The following is a 24,617-nucleotide window of genomic DNA, read 5'->3' as shown; positions in this document are numbered from 1 at the left end:
CCTAAAAAATAAAATAATAAAATAATAAAAAACGCATCTCGGTAATTGTCTGTGTGCCACAAACCCAAGAAAAAGGAATCGTACCACCACCACCACCACCGCTAACTTTCCTGTGTTGTTATAAAAGTTGCTACAGCCTGCTGCAGACATCTCTGCATATGACAATCCCACCACTCCATCTGGACTTTGACGTTTGCGTCGACCATCCGATCCCCTGCCACACCCTCTGTTGATGTCCTTTAGACGCCCCCAGTGCAGGAGTGCTGGATAACCATGACCTTACCGCCTTTCCGATGACAACTAAAAAAAAAAAAAGGAAAAGGTTTTCGCTTTTATCCTTCACTCATTATATATTTATTTGTTCCCGTATCTTTTGCATATTTTTATGCATTTGTGCTATTGAGTCGTATATCTATGAGATAAAAGATATATATATATATACTTACGGGTATTTTTCTTATAACAGAGAGCAGCTTATCAGCAGTGGCAGAAACACTGCACCATGGAGGTACAGACCCCCACCAAACAGTCACAGAGAGAGAGAGAGAGAGAGAGAGAGCGAATCGACGGTGTGGGCAAGGGAACCAGCGCTGCACCCACGTACGCAGGGTCGAGGCCAGCTGTCACTGTCACACTGAATTTGGCAGTGGACCACTCCACTGTCCTTTCGGGCCCCGCTTCCCCACCCGTTCCCGACGGAGCTCCCTCCCGGTTGGGCTCACGGGATGAGACGCCGTTAGTCACCGGGGCGCCAATCCTCGTTACCGTACGTCATGGTTGATGGCATCCGTAACGGCCTCGACGAACCGTCCGGCTGTTCTCGACCTTTGACCCTTTTCCCCGATCGCTTTCCGACCCATCACCTTTCTTTATTCCTTCGAAGGGAGATGAGTTGCTACTTTCATGCACCGCTTTAATAGATAGCTACGTAATTTTCTATGCCAAAAGAGTTCCGCACCATTTTTTTTTTCTCTCTTTTATCTACATGACCTGGCTTCGCTATCTCGCAGCGCGTGGAAGTCGTTCGACGAAATGCCGAGGATAAGGGATCGTCCAAATTATCCCTCGAAAAGCCCAACATCCACTCTTCTCCGCCGTTGCCATTGGCAGGTACTTCCAGGGTCAATGGAACTTCACTCCTAGAGAAGTGTCCGTCCGCTACGTTTCACAATTTTGGTGGTCTTAAATGATATGTTCTGTGTCGATTGCTTCCCGGGGCTCTGAATAATTGGATCCAAATGCTATCCATTTCAGCCTCCTGTTCTGTTCTTGTACGAGTCCGGTGGCATTCAATCGGATCGACATGACCGGCCCCGAAAGCAAAGCGAAACAGTTCCGTGCCTTATCCTCCTTCCACCTCCGTTCCCGATGCGCTCTGGCGCTGACGTCGTTCCGGCCCCATGGCAACGCATCCACCACATGATCTATTCACGTGTCCAGATTCTTCCCGCACGTGGTCCCATTCTCTGACCCCACCTATCCCTCTCGATCCTCCAAGTGCTCGACAAAAATCCCTCGTAGTTTTGGGGAGAGAGAAAAACAAGTTGGTTGCGTACTCGTTCGTGATTGGCTGACGTCCGCGGTCCCGCTTTTGTGGGTCCCGCGCGCAGGGTGCCTCTGCAGGCGGAAGCCGGATGTGGCACGAGGTGGTGGGCCCCCTCGCGGCTGCTTATGTCCAGCGATCACACATGATTAGCTTAAAGCAGCACGGAAAACAAACGATCGGAAAGGCTCAGTTTGGTGGCTTAGCAGATGGCTTCACCCTCTCTCCCTCTTCCACGCGTCACGCGGATGGGAAACGAGGCCAAGGAGATGAGAGCGTGATCGACGACGCGGACGTGCCGTCGAATCCGACGTAGAGAATTGCGAGGGGACATTAAGAATCGTGCAACCGAGCCGCCTCCTTTCTCGTAACGTTGTTGCGACGGTCTATTTAAGTAGTGTGCATTTGAATAATTAGTCGATGGTAGTCTACCTGTTTGGAGTGAGTCAAACGGAAAGCAAAAACAAAGGGGCGACAATTTGGTTGTGTGTCATTATGGGACCGAGGAGAGGCTACAACGATAGAAATATTCCAGCTGCGATCGACTTCACATGTATTAAAGCTTATTCTATATACTTTTGCTTGGTACTTCGTGCTTGAGACGTGGTCCGGCGATGAGTACGAGAAGCCAGGCAGCAGCATATGATATAGGTTGTTGTTCTTTTTTCTGAACGGCAAAAATAAAGACGACGATGATGTCGATGATATGTATTTGACAAGGATAAAATTATCCTTTTTGAACTTTTAGAAATATAGTATGTGGACATCGATTTTTATTAAAATCTGTTGCATCAAATTTATCATGTTGATAATTGATAGGGCACATTTCGATATCGCCCACATGAACTCAAACAAGCAAACATGACGGTGCATACATGAAACTTCTAGGCCAATGTGACATGCAGCACACACGTGGCATCGCAAACTCCATCGAACAGTCGCTTGCTACTTCCTCCGTACGAAACAATATCATCATGGTACAATCGCCTCGGAAAGCTCGGGACGACGCTACGTGACGTCGGTGAACGCTCGCATAGAAGCTTAAGTCGGTCGTTTTAGGAGTTGACCATAGTTAATTGATCTCGTACGGTCAATTCGCCCTCACAGGTATAAAAGCCAACCCTCCCTAATCAAGAGAGAGGAGGCATTCAGAATTCTCAGCTTTCTCATACACACTATTGACTTTGAGCTTCGGAAGGATTGAGTCGGGAAATCCCCCTCTCAACCTTGACCTGTGTGCAGGAGCTTGACGACGAAAAAACATGTCACTCGCCAAGAGAGAAGACTGCACTCGGGAGACAAGGCTCAAACTCAACCACCACCCGAGCGTCCACGTGGACGACCCCTACGCATTGGGGATTGGACTAAGTCATGCCGACTCATCGACCATGGCGTAAAGGTTCACTAACAATAATCATCTCAACAAAAAAAATTCTCTTAATAATTTACGATTTAAAAAAATATTCTTTAATCATTTGCGACTACAAGTAGTAAATTTTTTTTCTTTATTTCCTCTCAAAGTCTTTCAGCTCTTGATCCTAAATTTTAGGAACGTAGGTATTGAAAGAATCGAGTAGGAAAAAAAAGAAAATCTGATGTTAATCTTCTTCTACAAGACTTGGATGTGCTAGGAGGAGCTTGGCATATCATGAGGAGTTCAAAACCCTAACAATCCGGAGCTCCAATTTGACAATTCGGTTCCAATTAAGCTTATAGGGGGATTCACCTTCTTTCATTTTGTGCTCGAACCGAATTTAATCATTCTAGATATCTCTTAATTAATAAAATTTTGTAGATAATAATATCATTATACTTCAAAAAGAAATTAAAGAAGTAGCTCGTTAGTTTTAGGAGGAGACTCTCGCTTGAGCTTGTAATAACAGTAAGCTCTCTCCCGGAAGGAGAGATAGAGAGAGAGAGAGAGAGAGAGAGAGAGAGAGAGAGAGAGAGAGGAGTGGAAGCCAAGACCTCCACCAAGTATGCTCAAAATATCGACTGATTCTTCATTGTTTTGAATGTTTCTCGGAGGTTACACCAGCATGATCAAAGCAGTCAAAGGCTTGATTTGAAGTTTAGGATTTAGGGTCAACTCAAACCATTGTCGACCTTCTCTTTACTGATCCTGGCATCGAATCTAGTTTATCGAACAATCTTCCTACTGCAGCCAGCTTTGGTCGAGGTTGGTGATGGTATTCCCTTCTCGTCATCCACATTTCATTTATAATGGACTAATAGGAGCCTTATTATGCCTTGCAACTTTTAAGCGTGAATCTTTCTAACGATGTCACGTCATAGTTTGCTTTGATGAGTCCCATCGATAGCCAAATCAGCAAAAGATATTGATTGCCTTAATATCGAGCAGCTATTATTGTGGATAAGATATTATAAGAATATAAGTGTGACATATTTTCTTTACTAACCTATCTCATTTGTTGATCATTTTTATGATGCGACGCATTCTAACAAGTCAATTGAACCGACCGTCTATGAATTATATTTTAGAAAAATACAATGTATCTTCGTAATCCACAAAATGCAATGAAGTATGTCCGTCGTCAATTATAACATTTTATCATATTATAATAATTCGATCAGTTTTAATGACCGGATGGGGAAATGACAAGCTTTAAAGAAAGCTACGATACAGATACGTACTCTTCGTTCGTAGCACTAATCTACTTTTGACCAACTCTGCATCGGCGACTAATTGGATGGAGGCGGAGATTATTTGAGCCGCGTAATTGCGAAAGAGAGGGTGGGGAGCGGTTCGCCCGTCTCCATCGCGACAGGCGACGGGGAATCTCCACCAATCACGGGCGTGGGCCCCACCGACGCACCCCATCGACAAGCTGACGTCGCCCCTGACAAGATTCAGGGGTGGCTCAGCACCCCCCGCTTATCTCGCAAGACATCCTCCCTTCTCCTCGTGTGGACCGGACCGCTATGCTCACGCCCTCTCCCGCCGCACAAATTCCGTGCCAAGAAACCAGAGATTTCGCCACTAGGTAGGGGCGAAGAGCGGTTTCCGAGGGCTCCGCTGGTCTCGAGATCAGTACAGAGAGGGGCGCGGGCGATGCAGCGTCAAAGGGCGATGTCGTGGAGGAGGGTGGGGAAGGCGGCGCAGGGTCTGGCCGCGCACGCCCTCCTCTTCTGCTTCACCCTCTTCGTCGCCCTCAAGATAGACGGCCGCATGTCCTACTCTTGGTGGTCAGTTCCTTTCTTCGCCTCTTCCCCTCCCTTCCGCTCCTTCCCTAATACTTTCGAGGTACAGATTGCATGTTTCGTTTCTTGGGGGTTTCGGGCGGGATCCTTCGCCATAGTGTGCGATTCTTGGAAAGAAGACCCCGGGTCGCGCTTCTGATGGGTTCGGGTAGGTGGTGGATTTGACCAACTGGGGTCTTATGGACGGCGATGGGTGGGGAGGATTGAGCGGAGCTTTCAAGAAACGTTATTGGCTATATGCTAAGCTTTGTGCACCCTCGATTTAGAATTAGGAAAGCCGAGTCGGAGGTATGCGAGGGGGATCTCTGTGTCTAATTCTGTTTCCTCCCCTCCCCCCACCTTTTTTCTTGGTGCATCTCTTGCGGAGCATATACGTATACATAGAGATTTCCCATGCCGATTATGGGCATGCATCAATGAATAATGACATAGATTTCCTAATAACGCAAATGAAGAATTCTTGTAGCCAATTAGAAACGTGGCTTTGCCATTGCTTAAAGCGAGGGGGCATGTTCACTGTGTTATTTCTTAATCTTCTTGTTGGTCCTAATTTCCTTTTCTTGGTGCTGCTTCACTCATTTCTCCCTCCCCTCCTCATCCATAATACTTATCTTATTCTTGATCAATTAGAAGAAGAGCCTACAGTTGTTATTTTCACATCATTGATCAACCTTGTCTGTCTATCTGCATCTTAAAGCCTCATAGTCGTTGTCATCTTCTGGTGTTCTCTGATGCTAATGATTCTGTTTTTGTTATCACATTGGGAAACTTCCTGTCAGAGCACTGTCAGTTGATATGTGAGAATAGCAAATTTCCGGTTGTCTGTGCATAGGGGAGGATCCTACATTTCTTGGTGACTGAAATTAATGTTATAATCTCTCTCCACAATTACCCATGTGAGTTTTCCAGCAGAAGAAGACTGCATCAGTGCTAGTCAATGTTAGGATAGACTATAGAGTGCTTGTGAAAATTGTTATTACTAATTTTGATTGTCAGGTCATCTTTTCACGTTCGCGATTGATGAATTTGCTAGTCATATACACGATAGATTCGAATGATGTATGTTAATCAGTGACAATATTTGTTCAATTAAGGAAACTTTCTTTGAGATTATTTCCTAAATTGAGTTATGGAGACAAACCTATACACTAAATATCCTAGACTAATTAGGACTAAAACCGATTATACGAAATGTAGTTCTAGAAATACCAATAAAAATAATAATGATGTAATTAAGATGGAGGGACAAGAATTTCCTGTAAGTTTTTGGTTTTAGATATTTTAGATCTATTATTTAAGAAAGAGAGATCGATGAAAATATTGTTCATAAATAAAAAATGGGTAGGTTAAAATTGAGAGAGTTGTCGTAAGTTTTGTGCAATTGACATGTTACCTTTGAATTAAAAGTAAATTATATTGTAGGGTCAAATATGCTTTATGGATTAGAGTATTCGACAACTAAAAAATATGCAAGAAGAGTTAGTTTAGCTTAGATGAGAATGCTGAGGTGGAGAGCTGCATGATTATTGGAAAAAATATATTGATTTTGGAATAGTTAGGTATTGCTCCAATGGAGGAGAGAATGAGAGAAAAATATGTATGATAGTATGAACATATTCAAAGGTGTTAAATAGTTTGCTTAGATGATATGAGTCGATTAGGATTGGTATCGGGAGAGGCAAAGGGAGACCTAAAAAGATTCCATTAGAAATAATAACAAGAAAATTGAATGCTCATGCTCTTGATTCAACTAAAGATATTGTATTATATAGTGCTAACAGGTGGGCAAAGATCAACCACATGGTAGTTTGGACTAGTTGTTATCTATAAGGATCAGTATGCCGGGGTAAAGCATGTAGCATCTTATGTAAGCCACTGATAAAATTATGCTTGTCGTGAATTGCACAATTATACGATACTGTTCTTAACAGTGTTGTCCATGCATTGCTTTTGGAACATATCCAACCTTTTTTATGTTATTCATATGGAGCATGATGCTGAGCTATAACACTTCCCTCACAATATATTTTTTCTTCATTTTCCATTTCTTTATGTCAGTCTCATTTCTTGTCTGATGAAGCAGGATAATATTTGTCCCTCTTTGGCTATTTCATGCTGTTGTAGCACGAGGGAGGTTTTCCTTACCTGCTCCATCGTTGCCTCACGATCACCATGTATGATTGAACTTATTGTTATATTTGTCTAGGTTGTGTTGTGGTTGTAATTTGTATACTATATTATGTGGGTGGCTGGTAATATGGGTCTTTTGTGATGGTGTGCTGACAGTGGTTTCTTTTTCTACAGTGGGCACCTTGTCATGCTGTTGTTGCAACACCACTGCTAATTGCATTTGAACTTCTTCTTTGTATATATCTTTATAGCATAAATGGTAAGTTAATAAGGCACACATTAGTTAATTTGGTCTTCCTCTGTACTAAATTACAGTCTAGATGAAATTTATTGACATACACTGAACAAGCCATTAATGTGCAAATGCATATTTGATGCATCCATCATAGGCTTGGGAGTCTTGAACTCTCTCCTATGGTACTTTACCTTATCTTTTCTATATGGATTTTCCTGCAGTAAGTGCCGAACGTGCTATTAACTTAAAGGTCGTTTTTCTTCCGCTTCTGATCTTGGAGATAATCATCCTTGTCGACAATTTCAGGTACTTTGTTTCTACTTGGCCATTAAAATATATTTGTATATATTATGGAGCTCAGTGGTTGGAAAAGATACCCAAATGGTTGCGACATGAACTGAGTTTTATTTTTTGGTTGCACTAGAGGTAACCTGATGTGGATTTTTTTATGGCAAGTTACCTATATTTTAAGCTGTGTGGAGTCTTTATGAATATCAAAATTTTCTGCAAGCCACTGGAATCTTAATCTTTTACGAGTTCTTATGGTTTTAAGCAAGTCATTACTTTGGTTTGTTGGCACAAAACTCAGCATAGGTGTGGGAGTAGGTCAAAGCTAACCTTTATTATTATCATAGTTCACTATATTATCTGATATTAATATGCATTTCCTGGTCAGCATCGGTATCGGCTAAGTCCCATCCATTTCAATCGAATTCTCAGTTTTATTGCCTAAATGATGTCAACAGTAGCTGGAATTGTCTGAAAGTGATTGGATTTGGTCAAATTTGGCTGATCTGGAACAGTTTCAGCCAATTTGTCAACCTCAACATTAGGAAATGCTGCTCTTCATCAAGGGAAATAACTTCCAAACAGGAGCTAAGAGATAACTAAGGCTAAACTAAGTTAATTTTATGGATGCATAAAAGTGATGCAAGTGTTTGTTTTTATAGCTGACTAAGAAAAACTATGGGAGAAAAGTTTTTTTTTTTATAAATCCCATCACCTATGACATCTTATCTAAAGAGACATCTAGTACCTTCTAAGTACAGGTTTAAATAGTTAAACAAATTCCTTAACCTAGACTATATTCATAATAGGATTCTCGGGTATTAATTGAACTTAAAATAGGGTTATAAAGAAGTACTAAAAGTAAGTTTGTAAATTCATCTAAAATCACAAGAAATTTTTCTAAACAATATGCATATACTACTAGGAGCAAGGTTCACCATACCGCAACATACCTCTCGTTATGGGCGGTACGTACCAATCCGATAAGGGACTGGTATGAGCGGTATATACTGGTTTGTCAGTATGTCCCATCGTACCGTGTGTCGGTATGTCGGTACGGTTTGATACGTATCATACTGATGGCTGTTTGGTACACCGGTATGGATCGGTAAGACGAACCATGACTAGGAGTGGTTGGGAATATATGGACTACCCTCTCTTAACTAGGAGTGAATTGAGATGGTGTTTTCTTCACTCCTATACATGCTAAGAGTACCCTAAAAGTATCTTTTAATTGATCAACTTGTTGTCCACAAATTCAACGCATTTTGCTAGCAGAGGTTGAAGTGAGCTACCCGTAAGCTGGTGGGAGCTGCCTTAAGTTTGCTCAGGCCCATTATGGTTAGCCTAGCCTCGGTATTGGTTGATCATGCTGAACTTGACTCAGGTTGATGTGGCATGGGCTCGTGATGATGACGAGGGGTGTTAGAAGTGGTGAGTCTGACTAGCATTTTCCAATTTGGTAAGGAGACAATGCTAGATAACTTTACTTCACAAAGCATAAAAAGTAATATTCAAAGATGGTATTTAGGGTTACAAGGGAAAATTAAATCTTTCCACCCTAACCCAATGAAGAAGGCACCTAGAATTCTCAAAATATGAATCTCAGTGGTAACAGAACTTTGCCCAACCTATTCCACTATAATGGAACTCTAGGACACAAATATGACTATCTTGACTAACTAAATTAGCAGACAAAAACCAAATTGAAATAACAAAAGAATAGAATAGGCCATAGTGATACTACTAGAAGCTAGCAACGAGACTTCGGTAGCCCACTCCTTTTCGAACTTCCATTCCTGGTCTAACTAGGATACACTCTTTAAAAACTGGATAGGCCTCCTTTATATCCTTTGCTTAAGGTATTTCTATACCAAGCTGGACGCGACTCATACCATGCTAGATTCAGCTCTTTTGTGCTAACTCGCTGGATTGATTAAATAAAATATTGTACCAAGCTGTACGAGCTGAAGCATGCTGAGCCCACTTTTTTTTTATACTTTTCTTCGGACTCTTCATTGCTTTAATTTATCCTGATTATCTTTTTCTTTGTTTTTGTTGACATTTTAATGTTATGTGTTTCACCGCAATTATCAACTTGAGCTAACAATGAGAAGAGCAAAACTAATGGTAGCCATATCTTAGGTTAGTTCACAAAGGATATTACACTTTTAGGGTATCTACCATGGGATTGTAAATTCATTGCAAAAAATAGCATTTCCATTCCATGCCTTCATGAAGATACTGTTGAATTCATGCAGTTGTGGGTTAGCCATTTGGCATGAACCATTTTCATTAGCTTACTCTACCCCACTATTCAATTATCTAAGACCGACCAGATTTTGAGATGGTTTCAATTATGTACCTTATCATGGTCATGGGTATATGTTCCTTCCTGCAAATGATATTCCTATTTCAGCTTGTCTAGAAATTTAATCCATCCAAATCCAATGAGTTCGATGTGGGGTAACTTTTGTTATACTTGATACTTGCCAGGGGTGAGATTCGTAACTCAAGGAATCCATTTCTTATATATCAGGATGTATGGAAGTATGGAACTATGGAAGTAATGTCTTGTTCTTGTAGTTAAGTCTAAATTTCAAAATAAAAATGCAAATTACTGTCCCAGAGTGGAGGTATGCTTGATTGAGGCAAGTTTGTAAAAGGTCTAGAGACTAAATGCTCTTCTTAAAGCTGTAGTTCCACAAGCTCCAAAACATAAAAAGTTACATGATTAAGGGCATATGAAAACAATTAAATAAAGCAGCGACAGCGTTAGTTACCTCAAATGCTGCAAATTCCAATTACTAGGCACACATTTACTTCTTGTTGTCTGAGGTTTCAATAAAACACTCGAGATAATGTTAAATATTAGTGATTTTATCCATTCCTTTTAGGCCTGACATTCTATCATTCTTTATTTCCAGAATGTGTAGAGCTTTAATGCCAGGAGATGAAGAAAGCATTAGTGACGATGCTATATGGGAAATGCTTCCAGTAAGTTCACACAAATTGGTGCTCAACATCAATCCATTTTGGGCAAATGCCATATGTGATCTCTTTTCCAGTTCCTCTGTCTGTCGATGCTTATAATTCTGCGTCAATTGTGACTGTTTGATTATTAAATTTGTTATTTATCAGTTGGACTTTATATGGCAACCTATATAGTATGCCAGCAGAACTTCTATTTATAAATTGTTTTTTTTATGTTTTGCTTGCTTTCAAACTCCTGGTGTGGGACTAGAGCTTTAATAGATTAAGAATACAATATCTCTCTGTGGGGGCATTAGTTCATATTTCTTATTTTCGTTTCCTTGTGATATTCAATCACAGAGGTGCTTTCCTTGTGAAATGTGAAGTTTACAGCAAAAATAATATGAATGTTCTTTAGATGATTGTGGAGCATGTCTGAACCTGCATGATAAGACTAAATTAATTATCTGATAAAGGCTTATTACTTATTCCTTTCCATCTTTCTAGTGGCAGGCAGTTCAACTTCATACATGGAAACACTTCTTTCTCCTCTTCCCATACGTATATGCCCACCTCCCCTCTTTCTGTCCTCCTTGCTGTTCTCTTTTTTTCTCTCTGTCTTACAATGAATCTTGGCTATTCTATTTCCCTACTTTCTAACTGTCACATCCCCTATTTCTCCTTCTATCTCTGCTGGCATTATTATATAATATTTCCTCATCATTGTTATTGTGATTTCAACAACCGCAGCAACTACTAATAATTGTCTTCATGGGAACCTTTCCTATGTTAATCCTTGTCAAATAAATCCCTCAACTTTCCCTTGTTGTTGATCTTTTCTCTGCATTATGCATATTACACACCCCAGTTGTTTCTTCTGTGCTGTAGCAAAAAAAAATGATGCATGCCATTTAGTATCTCTGTAGGATTGATGCATGTTTGCAACTTTCACACATTTTTAACAATATATTTTCCTTGCAAAAATTGGATTATGTATCTCATTCATTTGAATTCTTTTAGAAGTTTTGCAAGCAGAAAGAAGTTTCTGAAATGTTGAAGCTGACAAAGATTCAAAAGAAAACAGTTCACAATAGTTAGTACTCAGTAGTTAGATAAGTGTTCTAAAGCTAGATTTTACCATGTAATTTTAGTGACCTGAATCTAGGCTTTTCTAGTGTCACTACCATAAAGAATTAGCTTGTTTATGGTCTTCTTTACATTGTGACCCATTTTTTGATTCACTAAATATGAACTCAATTTCCTGAAAGCTTGAAGAAAACCTAGGAAGGCATTCTAGTGTGTTAAAATGTGACAGTCCTGTGAATTCTAGATCATTCGTTTTCTGTGGTTTAGACAAAATTGGTGTGCACTACTTTTGAGTTACATAATGTTAGGTCTCTTCCTGTGCTTTACACATATTGAGGGAATCTGGATATAGAGTAAAAGACAACATGTTTCTAATTGAGCAAGCGATGAAAATGGACAAGCACAGTTAGTATTCGATGAGAATGGTAACTTGCACATTTCATAGTCCATGGTTCCCCATGCTAATTATATATATACAGTAAGATCTGCATTGCATGTTACATCACATTCTCTTCTTTTATTTACTTTCTGAAGTTACTTGTACTAAAATTTTGGCTCTTTTCTAGCACTTCTGGGTTGCAATCTCGATGGTGTTTCTCATAGCTGCTACAGTATTCACCCTTCTTAAGCTATGCGGTATTAAGTCATCTTCGTCATGGTTCTTTGAAGCTCTATTTTGTGCAACTGATTTGAACTTTGCATTTGCTAAACAGCATGTCCTTAAAGCTTTGTGTATCCATTTTTCTCTTTGTTTTTTGTGCACATTCTACAAAAAAGATTAGACTAATTGTCCATTGTCGATTACCTTTCCCAATAAATTAGAAAAAATGTCAGCCTGGCTGGTTACCTGAAGAATAAGAAAAATGTCATCCTTAATGTTTATAAGATTTAAGCCATCTGTTACTGTGTTACATCTCTATTGACTTTTAACATAGTAAATAAAATAGAATGAAGGAATTCAGGGACTTTCGTTAACATTGGCTGCTGTGCTAGTGAACATTGACCATGTATATTATACATCGGTATTGTGGGTCATGGCCTTATCTCATCCTCGAGGTTTCTTTGGTACAGTTAACTGGAACTTGCTCAAGGATAGCCAACTGGTAGTTCTCTAATGCACTTTTCAATAGGGTTAATTATTGAATAGTCATCTCTCACTGTTTGTGTACCTAAATCTATAAGCTACATTACAAAAAATGATTAACCAGATATATATTGTGAAACAACAATGGCAAAATGGACACATTTTCTGGCAGTACTAGGTGAAATGTTACATGCGGAGTCTTGTCCAATTAGCAACAAAAAAGTTTTTATGATTAGGGCCTGCCCTCTGAACTTTGACATATGGTTATGTTCTGTCCATTCTGTTGATTGTCTGTTTATATTAAGATATTTTATTCTATAAAAAATTAAAAATACAAAGTTTTCCTTGAGAAGCATGCATCTGATTCCCTCTTTCACTGTGTAAGAAATAGATCCATGTTTATTTTGTCACAGGTGGCATCTAGATGTTTGTAAGCTGGCATTGGACTTCTTGAATAATATTTTAATCCTGTTAAAATGGTTCAAATATAAAAGATTTGTTGGATAGTTTTTGCACAAGAAAAATGGATCCAAGAAAATATTGACCACATAATATGCTTCATCCTTGAAGTTTGGATACTTGTTTTAAAAAAGGAACAAAGCAAAGAAAAGGAAAACAAAACTCCAACAAGGAAGATTGTATTGATTATATGAGCTTAAAGAATGGAATACATCCTTACAAGATGACATAATGGTGAAAGTTTGGGTCTCTAAGATCATCAATGTATATTAAATATAAAAATAAGGTTGACAAATTTTGTGATCCACCAAAGTATAGAATGGGTTTGTACTACCATAACTTGAGTTTAAGCATTTTAAGTTGATAAAGTTGATAAATCTATTATCTCATCGAGTCAAATGTCAATAAATGATATCATAGTGGACTTAGCATTAGGCATGATGAGAGACCAAGTGGAAAACATTATAAATGGATGGACCAGAGACACAACACAACTTGGAGTCACCGCCAAGTTAGACCTCACGTACATCATACTAGGGTCTGGTTTTGGATTATGGTTTGGGTTTTGATGAGGGAGTCAACACTTAAGTGGTGGAGATTATGACACTCGAATTTATTCTGGATCATAGGTTTTAAGCCATCAAGTTAGTGGGCCAATCATCCCATTGGATTGGATCATGATAAATGGTGTCAGAACAAATATAGCTAATTGTGATGAGCATACGTATGATGTGACCTCATTATCATATCGGGATATAACATTATGGTATCTAAGTGGATCTTGTGTTGATCATGGTTAGTCCAAATAGAAAAAGACCATCAGTGAATAAGGCTAGTGGGACATCGTAGTCTTGTGTCATGTTAGGGTTTGATTTTGAACTACAATTTGACCTTTGACTAGGACATCAAACCTTTATTAGGAGAGATTATGATACAGTTTATTCCTACTCTAGAAGTGGTAGAAGATTTTGTGTTGGTTTATATGGTTCGTCTGAGTCTATTACTGTTAAGTTGAGTTTTAAGTATTTTGAACTAATGATTTGTGCTTATCAAGTTAATAGGTTAATGATTTCATCAAGCCAAGTTGTGACGGTTTTATAATACAACACTCTTTTTCCTTTTTTGGGATGACTTGGACAAGTTATGTAGAGTTGGTTGCTAAAATGGATGGCATAATTGTCAGTATGTTTCTCTAACATGGCATGTATATGCACCACCAAACAAGTGATCCATGTTTAAACACCACCCAGTTCTTCTCATCACTGTACAAGACCAGAATTAATTCTGGCAATATCCAGGACAAAATGTGGACTCATCTATTATGTGAGTTTGTTCTACTTGATTTCTTTGGAAGAGTATATCAGTGTCTGACTGTCATTAATCTCTCAGTATAGGTAGGTTAATGTAGCCTAAGTACCAGTAGACAATATATTTCAGCTAGCAGTTAAATATGTATAAGACAACTATGATACTTTGTAATGGTATTTTGCCTTAAAAGAATGTTAATCATTTTCTTTTTGGTATGCTGCAGGTGATGTTGATGCTTTTGGATGGTGGGAGCTGTTTATCAATTTTGGGTAGCACTCATTTTCCTGCACATTAGTTGCCTTTCCAAGTAGTCCATTTATCTCTTCTTATCCTATCTACCATTTGCAGAATTGCAGAATTTTTTGCTTTTCTTATTTGCACAAAGTGGTCTAATCAGATGATCCATAGACATCCTTATCATGGAGAAGCGTGTTCATCTTCTACCCCAATTAGGTACCGTGACTGGAATAGTGGCCTTTTGCTCTCTTCTATGGAGGAACATGATCAGGACAGGTTATGCAGTCTGCAAGATGTAGGGGGCCATATAATGAAGGTTCCTCTTGTAGTTTTCCAGGTTTTGCTATGTATGCGCTTGGAGGTATGTTGGTAGAAATTTTGCTTTACATCAGAATTTTTTATATTTCTTCCAATTATAAATGTTTGCTTTTTTTCTCAACTTTTTTGCATACTTCCAAATATTAATGATATGCTTGTTCATTTAACTAGTCACTCTCCTTTGTGGGAGCATAATCAGGTGAACTAGTATAAAATATAGTGATGATTGTGTGTGTGTTAAAACCACTATTAATTGCGCAAATGAATGAGAACTTTGTGCATCTCATGCAAATGTTGTGTTATAAGGTGTATTTTGACAACCCAATTTGTATGTAGATTCTATGAACAAACTATGTTCCAGAAGATGTAAAATTTTGCTCGACTTTCACTCAAGATGTTTTAACCTTGTACAAAATGATGTGGGGATGTCGGTTATGCCATATTTACTAACAAGTGGAAATAATGCAAAAATGTAGGGATTTTGTATATGGTAATTTCTTTAATTTTTGGTTGTGATATTAGAGCACTTTCAGCTTGCAACAAGCATCAGAGGCTAGTATATTGTCATTGTGGCATTGGGATCATGGGCATTAGTGACCGGTATGATATAATGCTGGAGGCACGTGGAGATTTGCCAGGTCATGGTGATCCCATGCCCAAAAATTTAGATGGGAACTGCCACCAGCATGTGCTTGTTTGGTGTGCTATACTCGGAATGGCTGAAAATGTAATCAGTAGTGGAACTTGAAACGCCTGTTTGGGGGGCCAGGCTAGAAGCATTACCATGTCCATAATGTAATATATTCTTCTGTATTATATATACAAATAAGTAGTGCTGGTACTTTTTTTAGCCTAATTACTAATTATTTTACTTTTTTATGGCAAGGTTCGCTATACTATAATATATCGTTCGGTACGAGCGGTATGTACCGGTTCGATGGGGGACTGGTATGGGGCAGTACATACCGATACGTTGGTATGTCTCACCATACCATGTGTCGATATGCTGGTGCGGCTCGATACGTACTGTACCAATAGCCGATCGGTACATTGATACAGACCGGTAAGACGAACCTTGCTTTATAAGACAAGTAACTAAAAGTATTCCTGATCATTTATTAATGAGCATTTAGTTCTATTATCAAATTTATCTTAGAATCTAACAGGAGTGGATGTGATTTAAATTGCCAAATAGCTTGTTGGTTCAACTAATTAGGAAACTTAAACCCAAAAGAAATCAAACTTTCAACTATTTATATCGATTGAGTGATTCAATTCTTCTGTAATAAAAAAACTATTTTGCTGTCAATTGAAGATTTAGGATTTGAAAACTATGAATCCAATATAACTCAAAAGAAAGATGCTACAATTTTTTACTCTTTTTTGTTAATCTTTCATCTCGAAAAGATGTTAAATTTAGAACTTTGTTAAATGATGACATTGATTAGGGTAATAGTAAACTTTTTTACTCTTTTTTAGTTGATCTTTCATCTCTAAAGAATATTAAATTTAGAACTTTGTTAAATGATGACATTGATTAAGTTAATAGTTCCAAAAATCTTTGGAGGTGCTGTGGCCCCTGCTAGTATCCACTAAGATCGGCCCATGAGTGTAATCCATGACTTGAAGTATCTTTAGAACTGAAAGCATATATAACAAAAGCTGTATAATTTTTGGAATTTGTTGCTAGAACTAGAAAGGAAAATAACAGAATTAATTTACAAGGTCATCAATTTTCCTTTTGTTGTTTATGGAGCTGGATTAAGATTAACTACATTTTATGTGTGCAATCAAGAAAACTTGAATTTTTTTTAAATGTCATTTTTGGTAACTGCTGGATCAAGATCACTTAACATTTTATGTTTACAATCAAGAAAACTTGATTTTTTTAAATGTCAGTTTTTGTAACTTCAGATTGTGGTTTTGAATCTTTTGATATGGTCTCTTTATTTGTAGTTTTTCAAGTCATGATTCTCTTTTGTCTGCTAGATCTGTCCCTTCTAAATATATGAATTAGTTCACAGAAAAATATGCATGTTTTTATGTGAAAACCCTTCTTCAAAGAAGAAAGAATTCAATATGGCCGTGAAACATTTAGTTCAGTTGTGCATTTTAGTGGTCTAAGCCTACATGTAGAAGAGAGACAATTTCTAATGCATATAGATGATTAGTAACAATTAGTGTGTATATGTGCCATGAAACAAGTGGTAACTATTGGACATGCTTTCGTGGAATTATTATTATACGACTATTATTGTAGAGATATTATTCAATTATATTAGTAAAAGCTTTAGATATCTTTGATCAATTATTCAACAAGATGGAGAGATTGATGAAGATATTATTCATAGAGTAAAAACAGGATGGTTAAAATGATGAGGGACGTCTGTGTTGCCGAGATGAGAATGTTGAGATGGATGTGTGGAGCCACTAAGAAAGATAGGAAAAGAAATATTTTTGTTCGTGAACAATAAAATATCACTTTGATAAAGGATAAGATGAGAGAAAATCATTTAAGATGGTATGAGCATATGTTGAGGAGATCTTCGGATGCAGTAATCAGAATAGATGAAATAATTAATGTTAGTGGTACGATGAGAGGTAGAGGAAGACCTAAAAAAACTTCAATAGAAATTATAAATAAAGATTTATGTATTTTGAACTTAACTAAACATATAAATTTTTACAGTTCTGAATTTTTACTTTTTATTAATGTTATTCATGCACCTATCTAGACTCTTTAGTTCTTTATTATTTTTCATATTTATTTTTATTCAATATCATTATAACTTAATATGTTGATTTCATGGATCCACATAGTGCTCATGCTGAGATGTTAGTACTTGCTGATATTTCAGGGAACACCACCTGGTGCTCGGCATATTCCAAGTTTTGCTCTTTTCTTGCCATTATTTCTTTTGCAAGGTGCTGGTGTCTTATATGCTGTTTCAAGATTAGTGGAGAAGCTTGTTCTTTTACTACATAGTGGAACAATTGATAGTAGATATCTCCGGATTTCATCAAGAGTTCATGATTTCTTTGCTTTCCTACATCATGGTTCAAGGTACTGGTTTAGTTGTTCACCAAGTAATCATGATATTCTAATATCTAGATGATAGAATTGTAACAGCTTTTTTGGAGCATTGTCATACCTTATTCTAACTAATGCAGACTGCTGGGTTGGTGGTCAATCGATGAGGGAAACAAAGAAGACCAAGCTCGCTTGTTTCATGCTGAAACCACTGGGTATTTCTCGCTTCATTTTCATACTCAAACAGACTATAGGGTGGGGAACCTGCAATCCGCTGTTCTGATTGACTTTAGGTGCATGAACTATGACAAACTTTGTTGATCTAATCTACAACTCTTTCCACCCAGGCCATCCCCATTTTAGAAACATGAATAACAACCTGGCGTTAGTCTGCCATTGTCACCTACTGAGAAGCCCACCAGTGCTTTTATCACATTTGATATATCTTGGTAACTTAACATAGTTAGCTTTGTGGAAATAAGGTGAGGGCATCTTCTTCAATTATATCTTGGTAACTTTGAAATAGAGTTTACTTGTTTTCTGCAATAGTGAATTTAGTTAGACTTTGAAGAGAAGGAAATGAATGGATCACACTATTAAGATTGTTTAATGCCAACAAAGAAAGCTTAGAAGAAAATTTGGCATGGTCATATCTTCTAGATCAAATTCCCAGTTTTGCAGTTATGCTAGAGTAGGGCTGGCAAACCTGCAAGTATTCTACAGGCGATGCTGTCAAGTTTAAACTATTGTCCTTGTATGAAAAATTCGATCTCTGAGACCGACTTGTGTTGATCTCTTATTCATCAAATGCATTTACAAATTAGATTTTAATTAATTCTCTCTTTCTGAATATAAGCAGGTAGTTTTCTGACAATTCATGTTGAAAAGCCTAATTACCTGTAGGCTCTGAAATTAGTTGTACCTGCGGACATGCTCAAAGAACTGTGAGGTAACTTTGGATTTTCCCAAAATGAACAAAAAGCTATGGTCAACAAGTATAAAATTGATCCACAGATCATTTAGAATTAGAATTTTAATATGGATTATAAAATGGATGATATTATCTACAGTGACAAGTCCACTTCATGATATTCATGCAAGTCATCCATTTTATAAGAAGATTTGAACATGCTGAGAATATGCAAAACAAGGCCAGGCCATGTCTTTTAGCTTCATTGCACGGTTGCATTAGCTTCCAAAAATAGAGAAGAAATGGCTCCTGCACAACAAACCATTACGGGATCAGTTCAAATCAAGCATCTAGTCCTCGAAAAGATCTTGGATCAAAATATTTATTGCAGTAATAACCATTCAGGGATCAAGTCTATTTGATCATGATGGATTTTTTTTTAATATTAATTTTTATCAAAACCTTAATAAACTGTAGTACCCTGAAACCATATCCAGACCATCGTGGCAGATCTGGCTAGGATCGGAACATTTCCTCGAAATGCTTGGAGTGGAATTTAATTTCGTCTTTCTGCTAACTGAAGTGTTATCTGCAGGTACGACACTTTCTGTGGGTATCCACCTGAGGTTGTCAAGAAAATGGCAAAGAAGGATCTTGCAGAGGAGGTTTAGTAGATTCTATAGTTTCTATTTGCTTGGCCACTAAATTACCAAGGTTGAGTACCACAGATTCTGTTTTGGCTTTATTTTTGTTACTTTGTGTATGTCAGGTTTGGAGACTGCAAGCAGCTTTGGGAGAACAAGCTGAAATAACAAAGTATAGCCAGCAAGAATACGAAAGGCTTCAAAATGTATTAATTCTAAACTTGGGTAAACTTGTAAATCGTGATAGAACTTATAACATGATGCGTAGTTTGCTTTTCTTTTTAGCATGATGCGTGATTTAGTGCAGCTATTCTGTTTTGAGTTTCTGGAAATTTTTGTATGGTATTTATGGATATGCTTGTATTTTCCAGGAGAAAGTGCTCTGTAGGATTTGCTTCGAGGCAGAAATATGCATGGTCCTCCTTCCATGTCGGCACCGAATTCTTTGCAAGTACATTCCGGCACCATCTTTTCTTTTCCTTTTTATATGTTATCAATAATTTGATGTGTTTTCTAGGAGTTTGTTTCTGCTTTTTGAGTGCTGAATTTATTTGCAGGCGCTGCTCGGAGAAGTGCAAGAAGTGCCCGATATGCCGTATTCCCATCGTGGAGCTGATGCCTGTATATGACGTTTGAGCTCCCACAGGTCACAAGTATATGAAATTGCGTGTTCATAGATGTACATAATTGGAATGTTTTTAATTGCATGGGGGGGCTGAATTGACATAAGTCTAATTAGGTTCGTTAACACACAATCAGAGACGATTGGTATATATTAAATGAATACTCAAAAGGGTTTCCTGATCAGTGTTTTATAAGGATTTGATGAGTATATATTAAATGTTTTGGATTATTAGTTGAGATTTAATGAAATTAATATGTCAATTATCCCATCATATGTTAGGAGGTAGTGACAATTGTGACATAGTTAGGAGGCTTGGAAGGACGAGATTAGAGGATAAATTACAACACATCAACATGCACCATATTAGAGCTTGATTTCAAGTTATGCTGGGGCCTTAACCATCACATGATTTATTCTTGCATTTAAAGTAAATAAAAATTAAAACAAAGTTGTCATTTATTAGGTTAAATCATGATAGTTTATCAAAATCATGATAGTTTATAAATATGATCTCGACTACTTCAACTTGATTGTGATTCACAATCACGATGGTCATCATTAAGTTGGACGTGCCATCAAGACAACCACTTCAAAATGATCGCACCATCGTCCTCAAAAAGACCTCAAGTGGATCGTACCATCATGGCGGTTGCTTCTTTAAGACAATCTTAAGTTGGATGCACCTTTATGATTCCTTAGGTGGTCGCACTGTCAAGATGATTATTTTAGTTTCAGAAGTTGTTTTATCCCTTCAAGCTAGACTTGATCTTGATTTTAGTTTCGAAATTGAACGTCTAAGATTGATCCTGGTTGCCAAAAACGAAGGATCATAATCGAATCATCTAACTTTAGTTTCAATTAACAATCATCGAGTCTAGTTTTGATTTTAGCTTGAATCATCAAGATGATTGCATCTCCACTAGTTCTTTCAAGCTAGACCTGACCTCAATTCCAATTCTTAAAATTTGGAATCCAAAATTGAATTGTCTAAGGTTAATTTTGGTTTTTAAAAATAAAAATCATAACTGAATTTCCTAGCTTCGATTTTAATTCTAGTTCGTGCTTCCTCCCGACCACACGACCAAACAAGAGCAGAGACGGCAGCGGCATATAGAAAAATGGAAATAATTAATCAAATGAAATATAGATATCCTCACTGTAACTGCCCCTCCAGATTGCAATAAGAAAAGCTTTAGAAGCTAAATCCACAGTGGGCGAGCTCAAGTGTACAGAAGATTCTGCACTGAGCTTACCGGACCCCCTATCACCATGATGATAACGAGGGGAATAAAAAATAAATAAAGAGAAAAAAAGAAAAGAGTTTCGATTTATTACCAGTACCGATGTGTTTAGCACCAGTAGGCCCCTTCCGGTCCGTGATGTCACCTGCCCACACGGGGTGGTCTTCTTACCGCTGTACATTATGTCTGTCGAAATGCGTGGAAATAAGTTCAAAACAGATGATTACGTGTCTCTCTCTTTATCATTTAAGTGAACAAGGGTTTAAAAAGAACTATCAAAGACCCCTCTACCCTATAAAAGATCAATCACCTTTTTATCAATTCTAACTCACTTCATCTCACAACCAAACTAACTTGAGCCAGAGATCGAATCAAAAAATTTATTCTAGATCTCAATCATCCTTCATATAAGTCATGATCAAAATACTTGAATACACCCACAACGATTTTCATGAGACGTCTAATGTTATCTCAATGGTATTTCATCATTTCTACACACTTGCACGTTCACGATTATTTTCAATAACATATTTTACTCACGAAGACACCAGGACAATACAATTTGCACGCACGCACACACACACACATATATATATACACACACACATATATATATATATATATATATATATATATATATATATATATATATATATATATATATATAACATGATGTCATTATAACTGAAGAAAGCATTACCGTGCAGAGAAATCTGGTCCTTAGGGATGATCCAACCACTTCAACTTATTCCCTGATTCAAAATACTCATAGTTCACAAGAAAAGGGATTTTGCCCGAATGCATACCATTAATCCATAAAGGAGGGGAACTTACTACCAACTCCAAGTTTTCATGTGCAACGTACCACCCTGCTCTGATCCCATCTTCTCACCAAAACATAAGTCAGCGACTCCAGATGAATGCAAAAGAAAGAAGTAAACTCCGTGGCTAATTATTCCATCAAAGTTTTGTTGAACAACAGAACAATTAGTTTCTGTCCACAAAAGAGAAACAGCTGCATCAGAAAAACAAAAGTATAATTTATGCATGAAGTGGGATGAGATGTCAGCTGTTCTATTCAGAGTGGTAATAATCGATCTCCTATCTACAAACATCAAACATAGGCTTAATTAACAAAAGTTTTGTTAATGCTCCATTTTCGTCCGGGCAATACTTTCTTGAAAATTATTTTGCGTAATGCCCATGGAAACACAACATTGCAGAACTACCAAACATCAAGCAAACGATCATCAAGACGGATACAGTCGGTATGTCTTCGATCATTAGAGGAATTTCCCTCCCTATATCGTCTCTGTTTCGTTTTCAGAAATAGAAATCTTTCAGAATCCACTTCACACTGATAGAATTCCTTAATTTGTTTTGCCTAAATCTCATCTCTCATAATAGACCTGAATCCTCCATGGTGAAGTACTCGTACACATTCTCATGTTATCTATCATAGGGCTCCGAACTATGATAGGTCATGTTATCAGCCAAAACAACATGTGGAATTTTAGTTCGATGTGCTATACTACGTTCTGTTATTATCCGAACAAACATCGCCTTCTACTGCGGGACTAATGCTTCCTCAATATTATGCACGAAATAATCTTTATTGTTGAGCTTCAAGAACCCCTAATCTCTAAAGCTAAAGAACTTATATAATTCGAATTATGCGCATGCAACAATGTAAAAGTGAAAGGATCATGATGTATAGCCGAGTTAAGAGCACAAACATGGTTCCTCTCGTCGGAGCTACCAAATGTTGTATCTCCATTTATGATCAAGCATGATGATCCTCAATCGAGACTGCATTTTGTCGCGTCTTCTTCTAGCCCCAATCTTTACTCTGTCGGCCAGGATTCAAGATTACTCCTGCCCTTTATAAGAAGCATCTCTCTATCTCGTTTTAGAAGGAGAAACTACAAATCGCCTACTCGTTCTTAAATCTAAAGCGATCCCGTGGTCTGAAGCGAAATTAGGTCAAGAACAACGAATCTTGGAACTCACATCACCAAAAATGTGTTAGGGTTCGGACCTGGTATAGGAAGAGAACGTTGATCCCGGACCAACATGTCCAAGATGGATCTTGGAACTCGTACTGACTCCCAGCACTGCGCCCACCAGTTCGTCCGCTGCATCCAAGAAAAGGTTAGACGGAGAAAGAACCCGGAGCAAGAACGCGCTAGGGTTCTTCAGACCCCGTAGATGACGAAGGCGTCGGGCGATCGGAGGAAGATGGCGGTGGAGAGATCTTCTAGCAGAGAGTTTCGAGGACGATGGCGGTGGCGAGAGGTCGGGGAGGAGGACAGATGCGGAGAAAGGGGGATCGGCTCACTCCAGGACCTCCCGATCTCCCCGCACATCATGCCCATGCTAGCCCTATATATATATATTCCATGGTGGGAGGGGTCGATGGAGTATAGCAAGGCCGTAATAGGATTCGGATCTTTCCATTCTACGGATCCGAATTTGCAATTGGCCGACGTACATTGCAGCGTTCAAGGACCAATAACCCGGTTATTCTATCGGATCATTACCCTATATGTCATGGATTAGTGTGGACTAAACTTGTACGATTTGTATAAATAAAGCAAAGGGCCTCACAAATCGGGGATGAATTGTGCTCGCAATTAGAAACGAGCATCAATTGCAACATACCCACAGTTCCGGTTCGTTAAAATCCTGGGTTGTGATTCATGATCAAGCCCAATCTGTGAAATCTTGACTACTTTGGGTTCGGCCCATTATCCGAATGGATCGGCCCAACACAACAGCATTGCCCAAAGCTACCTTGTCTTGTCGAGTGAAGCCTAAGAAAAGTCAACGACACTGGTCATCTTCGTACTGAAGCAGTTCAACCTGATGTATGAAGCTTCCTTCGCTGACTCACACAGAAATGACACCGAGCAATCGGATCAAAAGTCAACTTTGGTTTGGAAAATAAATAAGAAACTAGGATCACATGCATTGAAATCTCATGATTTCTTATAGATTCAAAGAAAGGTCAAAGTTCGGCTTTGAAAGATCGGTGGCCGAAAGACGGGCTTGCGAACAAGTTCAAATCACACTGCAAGAAAAAGCACAGCACGCATGCAAACAATAATTGGTGATCTTTATTTCTCTTTTCTTTCATCCTCAGAGATCATACCAAAGGTCAATTTTGGTTCTCTGTTTTCAACAGTTGGAACGATTTGTCACACACCGACTTTTCATGTTGATTTTGACTGGTTATTACTTTGCATGATGCTGCACCTGTTCAGCTGTAATGTTAACCTAGTAC

At 38.3% G+C, this 24,617-nt stretch overlaps 1 protein-coding gene and 1 long non-coding RNA gene across 7 annotated transcripts; one reads left to right on the top strand and one right to left on the bottom strand.

Annotated features, from left to right (window-relative positions):
• The first annotated feature begins 4,445 nt into the window (after nt 1-4,445).
• Nucleotides 4,446-20,321, top strand: LOC135625080 (uncharacterized). Of its 2 annotated transcripts, XM_065129392.1 has the most exons (14): nt 4,446-4,750; nt 6,849-6,939; nt 7,070-7,154; nt 7,352-7,436; nt 10,346-10,415; nt 12,044-12,113; nt 14,552-14,597; nt 14,677-14,926; nt 17,742-17,947; nt 18,055-18,129; nt 19,420-19,489; nt 19,594-19,674; nt 19,840-19,919; nt 20,026-20,321. In XM_065129392.1, the coding sequence occupies exons 1-14, from the start codon at nt 4,617-4,619 to the stop codon at nt 20,102-20,104; spliced, it is 1,422 nt and encodes a 473-aa protein (XP_064985464.1). In that variant the 5' UTR covers nt 4,446-4,616; the 3' UTR covers nt 20,105-20,321. The 2 variants fall into 2 exon arrangements, with proteins under 2 accessions (XP_064985464.1, XP_064985466.1); XM_065129394.1 differs by lacking the exon at nt 6,849-6,939 and having other exon boundaries at nt 4,560-4,750.
• Nucleotides 18,075-23,708, bottom strand: LOC103968701 (uncharacterized). Of its 5 annotated transcripts, none has more exons than XR_010491890.1 (4): nt 23,373-23,708; nt 22,035-22,328; nt 21,429-21,520; nt 18,075-19,133 (listed from the first exon to the last, which is right to left on the bottom strand). It is a non-coding gene; the product is annotated as an uncharacterized LOC103968701 (long non-coding RNA). The 5 variants fall into 5 exon arrangements; XR_010491891.1 differs by lacking the exon at nt 18,075-19,133 and having other exon boundaries at nt 21,244-21,520; nt 22,035-22,086; nt 22,169-22,328; XR_010491889.1 differs by lacking the exon at nt 18,075-19,133 and having other exon boundaries at nt 21,244-21,520.
• Between the last annotated feature and the right edge of the window lie 909 nt (nt 23,709-24,617).

The sequence above is a fragment of the Musa acuminata genome, chromosome BXJ2-10, assembly GCF_036884655.1.
Source record: "Musa acuminata AAA Group cultivar baxijiao chromosome BXJ2-10, Cavendish_Baxijiao_AAA, whole genome shotgun sequence".
NCBI lineage: Eukaryota > Viridiplantae > Streptophyta > Magnoliopsida > Zingiberales > Musaceae > Musa > Musa acuminata.
Note: the sequence above shows the minus strand (reverse complement) of the source record. Positions and strands in the feature narration are given on the sequence as shown.

Coding starts and splice junctions, on each gene's coding strand:
- LOC135625080 (XM_065129392.1), top strand. CDS start 4,617: ATGCAGCGTCAAAGGGCGATGTCGTGGAGGAGGGTGGGGAAGGCGGCG. Junction 7,155..7,351: donor ATATCTTTATAGCATAAATG/GTAAGTTAATAA, acceptor ATTTTCCTGCAG/TAAGTGCCGAACGTGCTATT. Junction 10,416..12,043: donor CTATATGGGAAATGCTTCCA/GTAAGTTCACAC, acceptor GCTCTTTTCTAG/CACTTCTGGGTTGCAATCTC.